Below are 16443 nucleotides of genomic sequence, written 5' to 3' on the forward strand. Positions count from 1 at the left end.
CTGAAAATCTCAAGCTTGGTCACGTGTCTAGTCACCTACATACATAATATAAACAATGAGCTAAATGTTTTATTAATGATGTCCATAGCAGATTCAGAAACCAAAATTCAGTTCAGAAACATATTCATATACATATTCAGACTTGTAAACAGTCATATGTGGTACATCCATTAGCGCTAACAGATCAGATTGGTTATAAAGACCTATATACAGAGCAGATGGCCATTAAGACCCATATTCACATGAAATGGTCATAAAGACCCACTTGCAGATCATATAGTTGATTATGCATAATCAGTTCCATGAATGGAACCCACTTGAAACCCTGGTAGCATGTAACTTATAACATATCACATGATGGTAAGGATGCCACGAACATTTTAGAAAATAGGACAATCATTCTTCTATACAGAAAATATCATTTCAAAAAAATAAAGTTTATCATATCATTTCATTCAAAAATACTTATAGTCAAACATAACTTTACAGAGTTATTGCTCACAAATAGTTCTAGAAGCAGAACAGACAACGTAGACAGATTGGTCGGATAATGGCACGTGACCTATACACAAACACCTAACCAATACATATTGAAACACACACTCCGAATGCACTTAACTTATTACATTTTTTTCTTAGATTGTTTCTAATTCATATCCTCATTAATATGGCCTAAACCATGGCTTAAGGATGCCTAAAATAGAATAAGGATGCAATAATGCACTTTGAAACACTTTGTAAAATTCCTGAAAACAAGGCAGTTTGCTCGAGCAAAGCTTTGATCGCTCGAGCGGTCTGCAACGTCTGCAAAAGTGCTGGATGCTCTCATTTTATGCTCTAGCCAACTGCCTCGACTGCAAAAGTACTAAGAGTATGCAAAGCGCGCTCAATCGAAAGAACCATCGCTTGAGCGATGAAGTAGAATTCTAGAATTTCCAGAATTCTAGAATTTCCAAAATTCTGTGTCCTAAGTTCAAAATCCAATTTCAAAGTACCAAAACACATTCTTTTGGGCCAAACTTGAAGAAACACTTAGAAACTTGTAGAAAAACATGAAATGAAGGTTAATTCACAGAATCAAGGCCCAAAAGCTTGATAATTCTTCAAAACCACGCTCTTCTTTGCATGTTATGAACATGCATGTAATAATATGAATTCAAAACTTCCAAAACATGGATTCAAGGAGTGAACAGTAGGAAAACATATTGAATTCTCAAACTTGAGCATTAAGAACACTATGTATGTGAGTATTTGTTGAAATTCAAAATCAAAACTTGGTGAATTATGCATGCATGCATGATAACTCAAATTCCATTACTCTTAGTTTAATTCTAGTGTATATCTTTAAATTCTCATGTAATTTAGCTTCCTATCTCAAAATGAGGGTGAATTCTTACCTAGACTCTTTAATTGGACTCTAAGTTGTTAATTTTTGAGCTAGCAAGCCAATAACCCAACTTTCTTCCAAATTCTTATTTTTAATCTTTTCCTCACTCACTCACTCACTCACTCTCTCTCTCTCTCTCTTCCCTACGTTTTCTTGATGTCAAAGATGATGAAGAAATGTGTAGAATGTTGTATGATAAGGCTTAAATGACTTATATAGGCTTGATTAATGTAGCCTAATTAAGCTTGGTTAAACTTAGTTAATTCTAATCCATTTATTCTAATTATTTGATTCCGAATTGAATTCTAATTAAACTTACCATTAAATTCCAAAAATTCTAAATACCACATTGGTCTAATCAATTTTTTGTTCAGATGCCGATAAGGCCTTCAATTAATAGAACAAAGCAGAATTCTGAATAGATATTCCTACGGCTAACAGATAGGAATGTAATACACATATAAAATGCACAACTAACACATAATCTCATTCTTAAAATTTAATAAGCATTCTTAATCATGGATTATGGGCTAATTACGGACCGAGGTTGCTACAAGGAGGCACATGATCACCGTTTGAGCGGTGTAAAGACCGCTCGAATGGACTGGCCAAAAGTAGGAAATTTGAAACATAGTTCCACTCTTTTACCTCCATTTCTTTGGACACTTTTAGGTATATTTGGAACCTAGAAACAGGGTTAATATAACTAGAAATCCACTTAAATTATGTTTAAGTAGTAAAGAGAACAAAAGATAAATCATATGGTTAAGTGGATATAGTATTTGAATGTTTGATTCCTATTTCGTATAGGTCAAGCTTGAAGAAGATACACCCTCGTTCCCTGCGCCATTTGTAAGTAGTAATTCAGTAACGTTATGTTTATCAAATTACATTTTCAATGCAAAACTTGATTATGCTTACAAGCTTTGATATGTTTTGTTATGAATGGACATTCTATAACCTTTTATCATGTACCGAAATGGCATTCTTGGATCATATCCCACAATGGGGGAAATATCCAATCATGTATTATGGTCGAGCTCATCTTGATCCGTTCTGCTGGTACCCAGGTCGGTTAAGGACCTTGCACCTTGTAATCCATGAAATGCTCATTATTATATAATGTTTGCAAGTCAAGTATGTTTTGCCTTGTTCAAGTTATAGATATGAATAAGTTATGTTAATGTTATTTTCCTAAAACTCATGGATGTTCATTCATTTACCACCTTGCTTTATTACTATTCACTCAGCAATAGCTCGCTCATTTTCCTTATATATATGTAGGTAAAGAAGAGTTCAAGTACAAGAAAAAGTTAATTAAAAGCTGGTCTTTTATGGTTGTATCAATTAGCAAAATTGAGACATATGTATTGTAATATGTTATTTATTTATTTATTTATTTCCTTAAAAAAATGTATACTCTCATTTCATATAGTTATGCATTGCTGTGAATAAATGTTGTAAATAGACTCTAAATAACAAATAATGGCTTCTGCACATCAGCCAAAAAGAATTTTTGCCCCAATTATATTAAGAGTTCGTCTTGCTTTTGTTTTGTTAGGCCTTTGGTAGTTGAGAACTACTGACCAATCACTACGCAATCCTGCTTGGCACAAGTTAGGGCTGTGACACTATGTGTCAAGTCTGAATGTAGAGATGCAAGAACATGAATAACATAAGAAGAATGAAACTAAAATAGGGGGATTGAGGGACTTATATGCCTAAAATATGAGAATGAGAGCCGAATGCTTGTTCACAAGGATGAGATGAAGCTTTTGATTGGAGCGGAACTGTTGATTGCTCACCAGAGGTGATTGAACGGAGTAGTTGCAGAATGCTTGAAGGTTTGGTAATGATGGATTGAGAGAAGTCTAGAGAGAGAGGGTTGAAAGGTTGAAGTGAAGGGATGAAGAGATAAATGGGAAGTTTTGTTGAAAATATGAAAATGCAACAATGAAATGATTTCAAAGGCCTTGGGAGATGTGCCCTTGTTGACATCAAGCGGCGTAGGACAATATTGATGGGATGCATTTGTCGCGTGATGAGTATGAGCCAGTGAGAAAGTGGCACGTGGATGGAACGGTTGAGTTTGTTACAGGATGACAACTTACACGCGTATTTGGTTCTTGAAATTCTCGAGCTAGTGGGTTATGACCTTGGCTTATGATGCAATCACAGATGAGCTGATGTATTTGAATCATGACATGTTGTTCCTGGTTTTTGATGAGTGGAAATTTGAGTCTTTGTTTCTTGAAGTCGTTGAGTCATGATCTTGGTCGGAGGAGTATCTTTAGCATGCTATTTAGCCAACATGTTAGGAGATCAGCTAATATAGGTACCATCACCTCAAGTTGCCAAGGTAATAGAACTTAGGGGGCAGTTGTGGGGACATATTTTTAGGTTGTCCACGTGGCTGAGGTGGTTAATCGAGGTGCAACGTGGACGAGCCATGTTGCCGAGGTTAGTATGATATTGCCGAGATATAGTGCGGTAATATCAAAATCTGAGATTGTTGGATAAAGGACAAGAGTTCAAAGCAAGTAAAGGCTCTATGTATGGATATAGATGAGATTCTTTAGGAAGTTCATCATTATCTGAATAGAGGAGTCCGAGATCGTTGTGATCCTAGTGAAGGGGTGAAGTTCTATGAGGTGACACTTAAAGGGGCTGGGGATACTGCTAGTTATAAAAGTAAGGCACTCCCGCGGGTCGAAGGTGTGCTTTTACTTGTGCACTGTTGTTTGAGTTGATATCTTGTGAGATTGTTTGATTAACTTGATCGTCAGAGTGCCCCAAGTTGACAAGTCACGGTGGTATTTTTTACTCATTTGTGTACAGGTTTAATTTATTTTATTGCGTGCTCTCCAGTTAAATTTTTTAAATCTCGGCAGAAAGATCTATTTGGTTATGAGGCCAAAAATCAACACTTACAAATAATATATATATATATATACTAGCGTATGCCCATGCCTGAAGGCACAATGTAAATAATATTAGGATTATAATATAATTGTAATCCCAACACTATTTAAATTTATTTTTAATTTGATAAAATCACAAATTTATTATAAAATTTTGGAGTCCTCACAAAACTTCTCACGAAAACTCGTTTTTACTTATTTAATAAATAACTAGATAGATAGATGTGCCTAGCATACATACAATTTTCACGGGCATACATACAATACTGCTTTTGCTTATGTAATTATATGAAAATTGTATGTATGCTGTAATGTCCTAATGTATTACGGTCATACATACATTGTATGGAAATATGTGTAAAATATATTGAACAAAAAGGTGAAAAATAAAAAAAAAACAAATAGAGAGAAAAATAAAAAAGGGGAAAAAATAAAAAAAAATAAAAAGAAAAGAGAGAGGAAGGCGGGATCATGGGATCATGGAAGGAGGGGTGTGAGAAAAGTAAAAAGTAAGAGAGAGAGAAGCAGGAAAGTAGAAAATGTATATGTAGAATATTTTTTAGAAAATATATCTCAGCCATTGTTTTATAATTTGAACAGATCTGAGCCATCCAAATGTCCTAATAGGACAAAAATATGTTGAAGATTCAAAAATCGTCACGCTTTATTAAAATATGTTGAAAATTCATATGGGGTCTAAATTTACGAAGTGTATTAGGTATTCAATATATTTTTAATATATTTAAAAATAATAATTAATTGTTTAAATTCATTTAATTTGGGGACTAAAAAATTCATTAATATAATCTCCACTATACACAGTAAAATCTGACTCCTAATCTTGGGATCACAGACCTTTCCATATAATATGAATAAAAATATGTGAACAAAAAAGAGAAAATAAAAAAAATAAACAAATAGAGAGAAAAATAAAAATGAGAGAAAATAAAAAAATTAAATTAAAAAAAAGAAAGAGGAATGTGAGATTATGGGATCATAGAATGATGTGTGAGAAAAGGAAAAAGAGAAAGAAGTGGGAAAATAAAAAATGTACATGTATGATATTTTTTAAAAAATATATCTGAACCGTTATTTTATAATTTGAATAGATCTAAACCGTTTAAATATCCTAATAGGATAAATGTGTGTAAGACAAATTTATCTTTTGATGATTGTAGAGTCAAATTTATTGGACCACCAACAATCAAGTGGGAAAATTCACATGGCAAACCAAGAATCCAACGGGAGAAAATAAAAAAAACGTGAATATAAAAACACGTCTGTTGTCATGAATGCATGTACGAAAAAATTCAATCCAACGGTTGGTAACCACCCGATTCAAAAAGAATACTTAAACAGGAAGACAAATCCAATTTTTTCAAAATCCCATTTTACGTGTACCATACAACAACTATCATATAAAAAAGGTAATAATTAATATATATTATAATATTATTATTTTAATATTACGACTTTATTTATTAATAATATTATTATTTTAATATTACGATTTTATTTATTATATAAATTATAAATATTTAAAATTATGTCATATTTGTTACTACATTAATTAATATATTAATTAGAACATATAATAGTATTTAAAAAATAAATATTAATTGATATAATAACTAATGTATTAATGAATGGTATACATAATAAATTTTTATAATTTATATAATGGATAAATTTATAATCTTAAAATTATAATATTACAACATAAATGACAAGTTTTAAAAAAGTCAAAAAGTTAAAAAGTTACTATCCTATTTAAGTCACATCACTTCTTTAACATATCACTTCAAACCCAATCCAAATCCAATTCATATAGTGCACTTATTTAGATCATTCCAAACAACCCTTAGGCCATGTTTGTTTGGGTGGACATGAGCTTGGGATTGGACTAATAGTCCAATAAAATTATTAATCCGATGTTTGGTTAAACAATTGAAGTACAGACTAATTATTTTAAACTTGACTATTAGTTAAGACATGATACATAATCCAACGGATTCGTAATCCTAGGATTATTAGTCATGGGAATACTAATCTAGTCTGCCCAAACAAACATGGCCTTAAGGATTTGTTTGGGGGTACTTTAAAAAAGTCAAAAGTCACTATCCTATCTCTATCACAATCCAACCCATACCTAACTCATATTTCACAAAAAGTCAAAAAGTATACTTATTTAAATCATCCCAAACCACCCCTAATTAATATATTAATAAATACATGGTGAACCACCCTTACAGAAAAATTAAAACGATAGTGCTATATGCATTAATTAATGTACTAACTATTATATGAACATTAATTATAACATTATTATTAACTACGCCCATTATATAAATAATAAATATTAAAAATATATTAAATTATATTACATTATCAATTAATACACTACAATACCAATCACCAGCATTATTCAAATTAAAAATATAATCTGTTTAAAAACGTACGCAGACAACAACAACACAGCGAGGAGGAAATGGTACTGGTGGCGTAGTCTCTGTGGAGGGAATATGCCATTTTGTGGTTCTTCGCAGACGTTTTCAGATGCTAAGTAGGTCCGATAATTCCCCATTGTTATATATACACCCACATGCCGCTTTCCTCTTCCTTCACTCTCTCTCCTCCATCCTCGCCTTCAGGTATTCTTCTCTCTCTCTCTCTCTCAATTTTTTTCTCTCTGAATTGCGTGTTCAACTTTTGAAGCGTTGTGGATGGTGTTAGTCTACACAATCGGTGGTTGTTCGATTGGGTACAGCGGTTTTTTTTTTTTTTTGGATAATAAGCAATCCCTAATTTTCTTATAGACCAATTCTGGGTTTCGCTTTTTCCAGTAACCTAATTCTAACCGTTTTAACGGCAACGCTTGCATGAACACAATATTTTATCTAAAAGGTTGAAAATAGTGTTGTCAATTTTGGAAACCTTGTTTGAACTTGCTTAATTTTGATATATGCTCTGCTCTGCTCTGCTCTCTTTGTTTGGTAGTAATAATGGGGTGTGTCATATTTGGGAGTTAGTTGAATAAGTTTGTTAAAAAATACTACTTTAAGTATTTATTAGTATTGATACTGGTTCCATCTTAACCTTCTTTATTTTTAGTTGTTTTATTAACTTTGGCTTGAATAGATAGAATAGAAGCAATTAAAAATCTTACTTTAAATGAATAGATAGAAATTATCAAAAATCTTACTTTAAAAATCTAACAACTAGCACTGACTTTCGCGGATCAAAAAAATTATGTTATACGGTTCATTAGTACATTAGTTATTATATCAATTAATATATACAGTTTATTCTTTAAATAATACTATGTGCACGAATTGATATATTAATTAAAGTATTAATAGATAATATGATATAATTTTAGAAACTTTAAATATTGATAATTTGTATAATGAATAAAGTTATAAAATTGAAATAGTAATATTATAACATTAGTTACTATAACATAATCAGTTCAATGGTTAAGACGTGCTCTAATAACCTTGAGGTTCTGGGTTCAAGTATTGTGACCGCCACTTTGTGCATTATGCCAAAGGTTAGGTGTGTACTCAATCTTTCCCTTCCCAAACACACGTTAATGTGTACTAATTGGGCGTTGTTTTTAAATAAATCAAGTTTCATATCAGTAGACATAAGATCCAACAATTTAGTAGAATTGGAGTGAGGCCATTGCCATTGGTTATCTCTTGTAATGCAAGTTTCCTTAGAGCATCATTTTCCAAGGTCAGAATCATATATGACTCTCTCCCTCATTCTAGAATGTATCCATGGGGTAACCAGTTATCATACCACAAGGAAGTGAACTCACCATTCCCAATTAATGATTTTAAACGAGGATGTAGAACTGGAATAGATTTGATAATTTGTTATTGGCCACAGCCATCCTAGTTTATATCAATCACCCAATTATTGTTTTATCTGTAGACAGCAGACAAGCAATTGACCGAAGCAATTTTGAATGACTAAAGCATTTTATTAATATGTTTTTGAATTTGTGCTCAGGATTCAAGACCAGATCTTTATGGTGGATTTGGTGCTTACAAAGTGGACTTTCTTTGCAAGAATTTGAATTAAGTGAAATAACCTGGATGCAAGATGGGTTCTGACTGGCAGTCTGTTGGTTTATTAGATACCCTCAAAATGGAAAGGGTTAGGACAATTTTAACTCACACATATCCTTATCCACATGAGCATTCACGTCATGCTATTATTGCCGTGGTTGTGGGTTGCCTGTTCTTTATCTCGTCTGATAATATGCATACTCTCATACAAAAGTTAGACAACAACATCAAATGGTGGTCAATGTATGCTTGTCTCCTTGGTTTTTTCTATTTCTTTTCATCTCCTTTTTTAGAGAAGACAATTAGACCAAGTTATTCAAATTTCAGTCGGTGGTAAGTTTTTGCTCTTTTTCTCTAGTTTATATATATTTGTATCTGCAATACATGTTTTTATGAACACTTGCATTAATTATAGCTCAAGAATTCCTAAGATTGAGTTCATGGGTTTTGCTATTTGGCAACTTTTTTTGTTGCAGGTATATAGCATGGATTTTAGTGGCAGCTTTATATCATCTTCCTAGTTTTCAATCAATGGGAGTGGATATGAGGATGAATCTCTCTTTGTTTTTGACAATATTTGTGTCATCGATTTTGTTTCTTCTTGTTTTCCATGTTATATTTATTGGCCTCTGGTATATTGGTCTCGTTGCTCGTGTGGCAGGAAAGAAGCCTGAAATCCTGACCATTATTCAAAATTGTGCGGTGAGTCTTGAAGACATATCTTGTAGTAAAATGAAATATATACCCAAACTTTTAGATCTTGCTTCTACAAGACAGTCCTTTTAAAAAAATAAAAATAAACATTGATGTCCTTGTTGTTTTTATAGGTTTTAAGCGTAGCCTGCTGTGTGTTCTATAGTCATTGTGGCAACCGTGCTATTTTGAGGGAAAAATCTTTCGAACGAACAAATTCTGGTTGGTTTTCTTTTTGGAAGAAACAAGAGCAAAAAACATTGCTTGCACAATTCCTCCGCATGAATGAATTTAAAGACAAGATATGCTCATCATGGTTTGCTCCAGTTGGGTCTGCTAGTGATTATCCTCTTTTGTCCAAGTGGGTTATTTATGGTGAGGTATGGTTTGGATCCATAATGCGATAAATTTCATCTAATATCTAATTGTTCACATCATGGACATTCTTTATGTCGTTATTATGTTTTTTCCTTATTCCTTCTTTCAGTTAGCTTGCAATGGCTCATGTGTGGGATCAGTAGATGGAATTTCTCCGATATATTCGTTATGGGCCACATTTATAGGCCTCTACATTGCCAATTATGTAGTGGAAAGATCAACAGGGTGAGTGATAACTTCTATACTGTATCTTTTCTTATTTCATATTGATTATTTATTATTTCGTATTGACCATAGCTGGGGCTTAAGAGGAGACTTCTTGATCTATTCCTTTTATTCTAAGATGGCTTGTTCCCTTAAATTTTCTCTCTATAGCTGATAGCAAAGCGTCTCTTGGTTTTGGCTGGTGTTCAATTCATTCTCGTCAAGAACAGTGGTGATTACCTTCTGCTATGCATGTTGTTGTTTTGACATGCTGCTAGTGATAAGGCTGATCTTACTTTCTGCATTGCGCTATTATCCAATTGGCATTACTCATTACAAAAAAGAAAAAAAAGGAGCGCTGCCCCATACCTGATCAGCTTATGTTGATTATTTGTGATCGTGTTAAGGGGATCTTACTGTTGTCATTGTGTCACTACCTAGTTGACAACTGTCACTGAAAAAAAAAGAAGAGAACCTTACCTGATTAGCTAGTGCTGATTGTTTGTAGATAGATTTCTCTCTTATTGGATGTGGGACAGAAGTATTGAATATTGTGCAAAGTATTCAGTATGCTTGTTTAGATAATTAAGTCTCCTATTTCTTGTCCTTTTTTGTTTCACATCTTACTTCATTGATGCCTGTTGACCAACAGATGGGCTCTTACTCACCCATTGTCAGTCAAAGAATCCGAGAAGTTGAAGAAAAAACAAATGAAACCTGATTTCTTGGAAATGGTTCCTTGGTATTCAGGGTACGTGTTTTTTTTCAAAATACCCTTTTTCCCCCCCATCTTATTGTCACTTTGATATGTGGGTGGTGTGATGTATGGGAAGGGGTAGATGAGGTCTTAATGTTGCTGATGACCATTGCAGGACGTCAGCTGATTTGTTCAAGACAGTTTTTGACCTCCTGGTATCAGTAACTGTATTTGTTGGGCGTTTTGATATGCGCATGATGCAGGTATAGCTTTTACTATTCCATGCTATTAGTTGACCTTATGTTGTTTTCATTCGGTGTTTTTATCTCTTCCACAAATGGCCAAAATCTCTCTCCTTCCCTCCCTCCCTCCCTCCTTCCCTCCCTTTTTGTATGTGTGTATCCTCTGGAAACGTTTCAAAAATTCTGATGTTTTTCAAGGATGAGAGATCTTTTTTATTTTTTCCCAAAAGGATTAAAACTACAGTACCTTCATACAAATTTGCAGTAATTAATTGGATTTCTGAGGCTTTCTATGTGAATATTGACGTGAAAAATGCAAGAAACTTTTGCTGGTGAAGATTCTTGAGAGGTGGATTTTAAGGCAAAGGCTCTTTTTGATGCCATATTTTTTGGGACCTCGAGTGTTGTGGGTTTTTTATGTTACTAGGTATGATTGTAGTAATTGTGGGTCATTTTTGTATTAACATATAACAAAACAATTGTTCGGTATGATTATTTTTCATTCTCCATTTACATGCAAATATGCCTTTCTTGCTGGCAATTCAATATCCTGCTTTATTGTATTGAACTTTTTGCTATAAATCTTCTCGTTCCTTCTACTTTGAATATTTTTTCACAACCTTGGGCGCAATTACCCTTTTTTTTTGGGTTATTTCACTTGTGGATGAATGTGAAATTACAGTGCTCTTTTTGCACAAAGCATGCTCATTCTTTTTATTCTTTCGACAGTTGTGTGTTATTCCTACAACTTTATTGATCGAATTCCCTTTCACAATTTAATGATATTTTTTCATTTGTTTTTCCTTTCTCCAATCGTAAGGCGGCAATGAGTAGGGTTCAAGATGGGCCTCAAAATACCGATCTTTTGCATGATCAGTTCAGTGAGAAGGATGATATGTGGTTTGACTTTATAGCGGATACTGGGGACGGTGGAAATTCTTCCTATACTGTGGCAAAACTTCTTGCTCAACCCTCCATTCAGCTTCATAGTGGGGATAAAGTGCTTGACCTGCCACGTGGAAACCTTCTTTTGATTGGGGGTGATCTTGCGTAAGCTTGCCCTTACCTATTTATGATCATGATATTTGAGATGTTGAGTAAATTGTTGATGCCAACTGTTGATTCGTTAGTAGCAACACATTACAAGGATTGTTCTAGGAGTCCTGTGACTTTGTGGGGTGTGATGCCCATTGGTCAATCCTTGAGATGACCAGTGCATTCTTGTGGATTAGAAGAAATGGAATGCCTACTCTAAAAATTCTTTGGGGCAAGACAAATTGATATGATATATACATATATTGTGGATTTTAGGAAGAGATTTTATTGTCTCAAATGCACAAATAAAATATCTTAGAATTCAAAATTTTAAGACAAAAGAACTAAGAACAATAGGGATATATCAAGCTTCTTAATTGTAATTTTTTTTATCACATGAAGTTGTTTTTGTTGATGTTATAATTAAGGGTTGGTTTGGGAACCCCTATAATAGTCAAAAAGTAACTGAAAAGCCAAAAAACTATACAAAAGTCAAAGATACTTTTTTCCTTGTACTTTTTCACCTTTTTCTTTTTTTTTTTCCCCGTAAAAGGCCAAAAAATCCCAGACATACTAGTTTTTTTAACCTCATATTTTAGCAAAAAATCCAAAAAATTACGGAAATAGCCTATTCGCAAACGAACCCTGATTCTTCCAACTGCAGATTTAATTGTGACATATTACTTTAGGACCAATGCATTCTTGTGGAAACAGAATAAACATAGAATATTCTACAGGTTGTCTTTATTAGATAGCTTGATGTATATTGTTGGGTCTTATTCCTAGTTGCTTAAGCTTTTGGAATAATTAGTGACTCAACATGATATCTGAGCTCTAGTTCCAGAAGGCTTTGGGTTCAAGACTTGCTATGAGTGTTTGTTCCTCCGTTATGCCTATCATTATGCACTAAGTTTTGTGTGTGCTTGTACACATGTTTAGTTTCCTCTATTTGCCTCTCTACCTCTCGACATGCAAGATGGGATTACATGATTGTAAGATAGCTTCTATACCATGTTCGAGTCATTTTTGTACATCTTGAGCTTTTGGAATAATTGGTGACTTGACTGTGTTTGTGTGAGGGATTTGGGGTGGGAGTTAATATGAATTAGGAATTTGTGAATCCTTAGTTTTAAAATTCTTGGTGCAAAATAGATGGATTTTTTATTTTTATTTTTTTATTTTTTTTTGTGGATTTTGGGAAGAAATTTACAGTCTTAATGCACAAATGTTCTATTTTCACAATATGAAAGCTCTCACGGTATGTTCTATTTTCAAATTATTACTTACACAAAACATGGATATGATACCATATGGACATGCAAACATGAGAACAACAAATAAACATATATATTTTTATACGTATTAGTTGGAATGCATAATGAATCAATTTAGGGTTAGGGTTTAGGAGGAAGAAGAAGAAGAGATAAGAGAAAAGAGAGAGAATTTTATATATATAGAAATCAATCTATTAATTACATCAACCAAAATATATATACAAACCCTAACCTAGTGATATGACCATCGTACCCTCAACTTAAGTAAATATTAATAGAAGAACTATAAAATAGAAAATAAGAACTGTTCTAACACTCCTCGAGGTGGAGCATAGAGATCAAACATGCTCAGCTTGGCAGATAAACAATGAAACGAAGACTGAGCCAAAGGCTTAGTAAGAATATCACTCAATTGATCTTCAGAATGAACGTAAGGAGTCACAATTTGCTTGCGGAGTAAGAGATCACGAATGAAATGGCAATCAACGTCGACAAGTTCGGTTCGTTCATGAAACACGGGATTGTTGGTAATGAAGATAGCCGCCTGATTATCACAAGACATGCACAATGGAGTGGGAACAGAAAAGCCAAAATCTTGGAGAAGAGACTAAACCCCGAGCATTTTAGAAGCAATATGAGCCATGGCATGGTACTCAGTCTCGGCACTAGAGTGAGCAACAACAGTCTGTTTCTTGCTGCACCAAGTAGCAAGTTTACCACCAACAAAGGTACAATAGCCGGAGGTGGAATGGTGGTCAGTCTTATTACAAGCCTAATTAGCATCACTAAAGCCGGTGACAGACAACGAGAAAGAGGGGCGACAGAGCAAACCCCGACTGGGGGTACGCTTCAAGTATTACAAGATATGACAAACAACAGCAAAGTGAGGTTGGCGGGGAGCATGCATAAATTGACTAACCACTCCTACGACATACGTAATATCGGGATGAGTGACAGTGACATAGATTAACTTTCCAACCAACCGACGATAACGACCAATATCAGGAAATAAGTCTCCGGTGTCACCATCAAGTTTGACACTAGAATTCATGGGAGTATCACTAGGACGAGTGCCTAAGAGACCAGTCTCAGTGAGAAGATTAAGAACATACTTCCGTTAGGAGAGAAATAAGCCCTGAGAAAAGCGAGCAACTTCAATGCCAAAAAAATACCGAAGATGATCCAAGTATTTGGTGTGAAATTGTTGTCCCAAATACCGCTTCAAATCAGCAATACCAGTGGAATCACTCCCACTTCTAGAAATGATGATGTCATTGACATAGACAATAAGAACAATGCTCCCAGTAGACGAGTGGTGAACAAAGACAGAGTGATCAAAGGTGGAACGACTAAAACCATAGGCGATAACAACAACACTGAAACGATCAAACTAGGCACAAGGGGACTGCTTGAGACCATACAAAGCCTTCCGCAATTGACAAACAAGATGCTCATGACTGATAACAACATAGCCAGGGGGCTGATCCATATAGACCTCCTCTTGGAGATTGCCATGAAGAAAGGCATTCTTGATATCAAGTTGATATAAAGGCCAACAGAGAGAAGGATCCGAATAGAGTTAAGACGAGCCACATGAGAGAAAGTCTCCAGATAATCGATATCATAGGTTTGTGTGTAGCCTTTGGCTACCAAGCGAGCCTTAAGCCGCTTAACAGTCCCATCAGGAAGATACTTTACAGTATAAATCCAACGATATCCCGCAACAAATTTGCTAGACGGTAGAGGGGTAAGTTCTTATGTCTGATTTTGATGAAGGGAATGTGTTTCCTCATTCATGGCATGCTTTCAACCAGAGATGGACATAGCTTGCTGGTATAAACGAGGAATGGAAATACTAGACAAGCTACAAGTAAAGGAGTGAAGACCAGGAATGAGATGAGCATAAGAAACAAAATTAGCAATAGATGGTAAGTGCAAGTATGTTTACCTTTGCGAAGGGCAATAGGACGGTCATCAGAGGGCACATCGGCAGAAGGAACAGGGGAGGTAGGAACCTCGAATGCAGGAGATGAACTAGTCGGGCTACAAAACACAATGCAACGAGCTTGGTAGAGGCGATACGAGAGGGAGAAGATATAGAAGAGGACAGGGAAGGATCACAAGAGGGAAGAGTAAGGGTGAGGGAGGCAGGCTCCCCCTCACGACAAGACAGAAGATCAGTGGATAACTGGTGCCCAGAGGATGAGAAAAAAGGAGTGAGCTCAAAAAAGCTAACATCAGCACTAACAAAGTATCAACGTGACTCAGGATGATAACACCGATACCCTTTCTGAGTACAAGAGTAGCCCAAGAACACACTTGCTAGCACAAGGAGATAACTTATCCAAACCGGGGTCAAGAACATAGAAAAAGGCAACACAGCTAAAAACTCGATGGGACAAGGGAAAAGGAGACGATGTGGATATAAATGATCATATGGAGATGTGTGGACAATACTAGAGGGCATGCGGTTAATAAGGAAACAAGTGGTGAGAACCGCATCACCCCAAAATTGTTTAGGGACATGCATATTAAACATCAGTGTGCGAGCAACATCTAACAAATAACAGTGTTTTCTCTTTGCAACACCATTTTTAGGAGATGTATGAGAACAACTAGTTTGATGAATAATACCACGATCATCACAAAAGGTTTCCCAAATTGAGTAAAGATTTTATTATAAAACTTAGAAAGGATAGAAGGCAAATCAGAATGTTGTTTCATTAAAAATAATCAAGTCATCCGAGAGATCATCCACAAAAATAACAAAACAATAAAAAAAAAAACGGTTGACAGTGGGAGTTCTAGAAGGACCCCAGATATCTGTATGGACACGAGCAAACGACTCAGACACATGACTAACTTTATGACTAGGAAAAGAACTACGGTGATACTTTCCAAGTTGATAGGCTTTACACTCAATTTTAGAGACACGACTCAAACCAAGAACCGTTAACTTGAGCTTGGCCAAAGAGGAATGGCTCAAGTGAAAATGCCACTGAAGAGGAGATATAGTAGCACTTAACACTGTAGATGAAGGAGGAGAAGTCTCAGTGTCCAAAAACTATAAGCCATCCTTCTCATGCCCCGAACTAATCATCCGCTTGGTCTGGAGGTCTTGTAAAACACATGAAGTGGGAGAAAATGTTATGGAACCGTGGAGAGCTTGAGGCAATTGGTTAACAAATAGCAAATTAAATGGAAACTTAGGAACATAAAGACCAGAAGGTAAGGAAAGGGCTGGAGTGGGATGAAGAGGACCTTGATCAATAATAGGTTAAGAAGATCCATCAGCAAGTATAATAGTAAGATCACTAGGGCGAAGAGTATCAAAAGGGGATGAATTACCAGAGACATAGGAAATATTACCAGAGTCTAGAAGCCAAGGCTGAGTAGACTAGGCCACACATGCAACTTTACTTGAATTAGCCATAGTAGCAATAGAGAATGAAGGCAGACTGGGCCGAAGAGATTGGACAAGAGCGGTAAGCTCACAAATCTGAGTAGTGAGAGTCTCATGAGAATCAATTGGAAAA

At 35.0% G+C, this 16443-nt stretch overlaps 1 protein-coding gene across 13 annotated transcripts in view; it reads left to right on the forward strand.

Annotated features, from left to right (window-relative positions):
• The first annotated feature begins 6728 nt into the window (after positions 1 to 6728).
• LOC114298511 (uncharacterized) overlaps positions 6729 to 16443 on the forward strand; it is a 50462-nt gene continuing 40747 nt past the window's right edge. For 11 of the 13 annotated variants that reach the window (XR_014332379.1, XR_003642040.2, XR_014332376.1 and 8 more), the window contains exons 1-8: positions 6748 to 6959; positions 8326 to 8717; positions 8861 to 9086; positions 9212 to 9457; positions 9565 to 9680; positions 10312 to 10410; positions 10532 to 10619; positions 11419 to 11648. Coding sequence is in view for 3 of the 13 variants with exons in the window: in XM_028243194.2 (XP_028098995.2) it covers positions 8419 to 8717; positions 8861 to 9086; positions 9212 to 9457; positions 9565 to 9680; positions 10312 to 10410; positions 10532 to 10619; positions 11419 to 11648 (1304 nt within the window). In the remaining 10 variants the exon portion in view is untranslated. Of the gene's footprint in view, positions 6960 to 8325; positions 8718 to 8860; positions 9087 to 9211; positions 9458 to 9564; positions 9681 to 10311; positions 10411 to 10531; positions 10620 to 11418; positions 11649 to 16443 lie in introns of all 13 variants that reach the window. The other 2 variants (XM_028243133.2, XM_028243587.2) reach the window with 2 other exon arrangements.

This window comes from Camellia sinensis, chromosome 6 (genome assembly GCF_055761805.1).
Source record: "Camellia sinensis isolate YWXY chromosome 6, ASM5576180v1, whole genome shotgun sequence".
NCBI classification, from domain to species: Eukaryota; Viridiplantae; Streptophyta; class Magnoliopsida; order Ericales; family Theaceae; genus Camellia; species Camellia sinensis.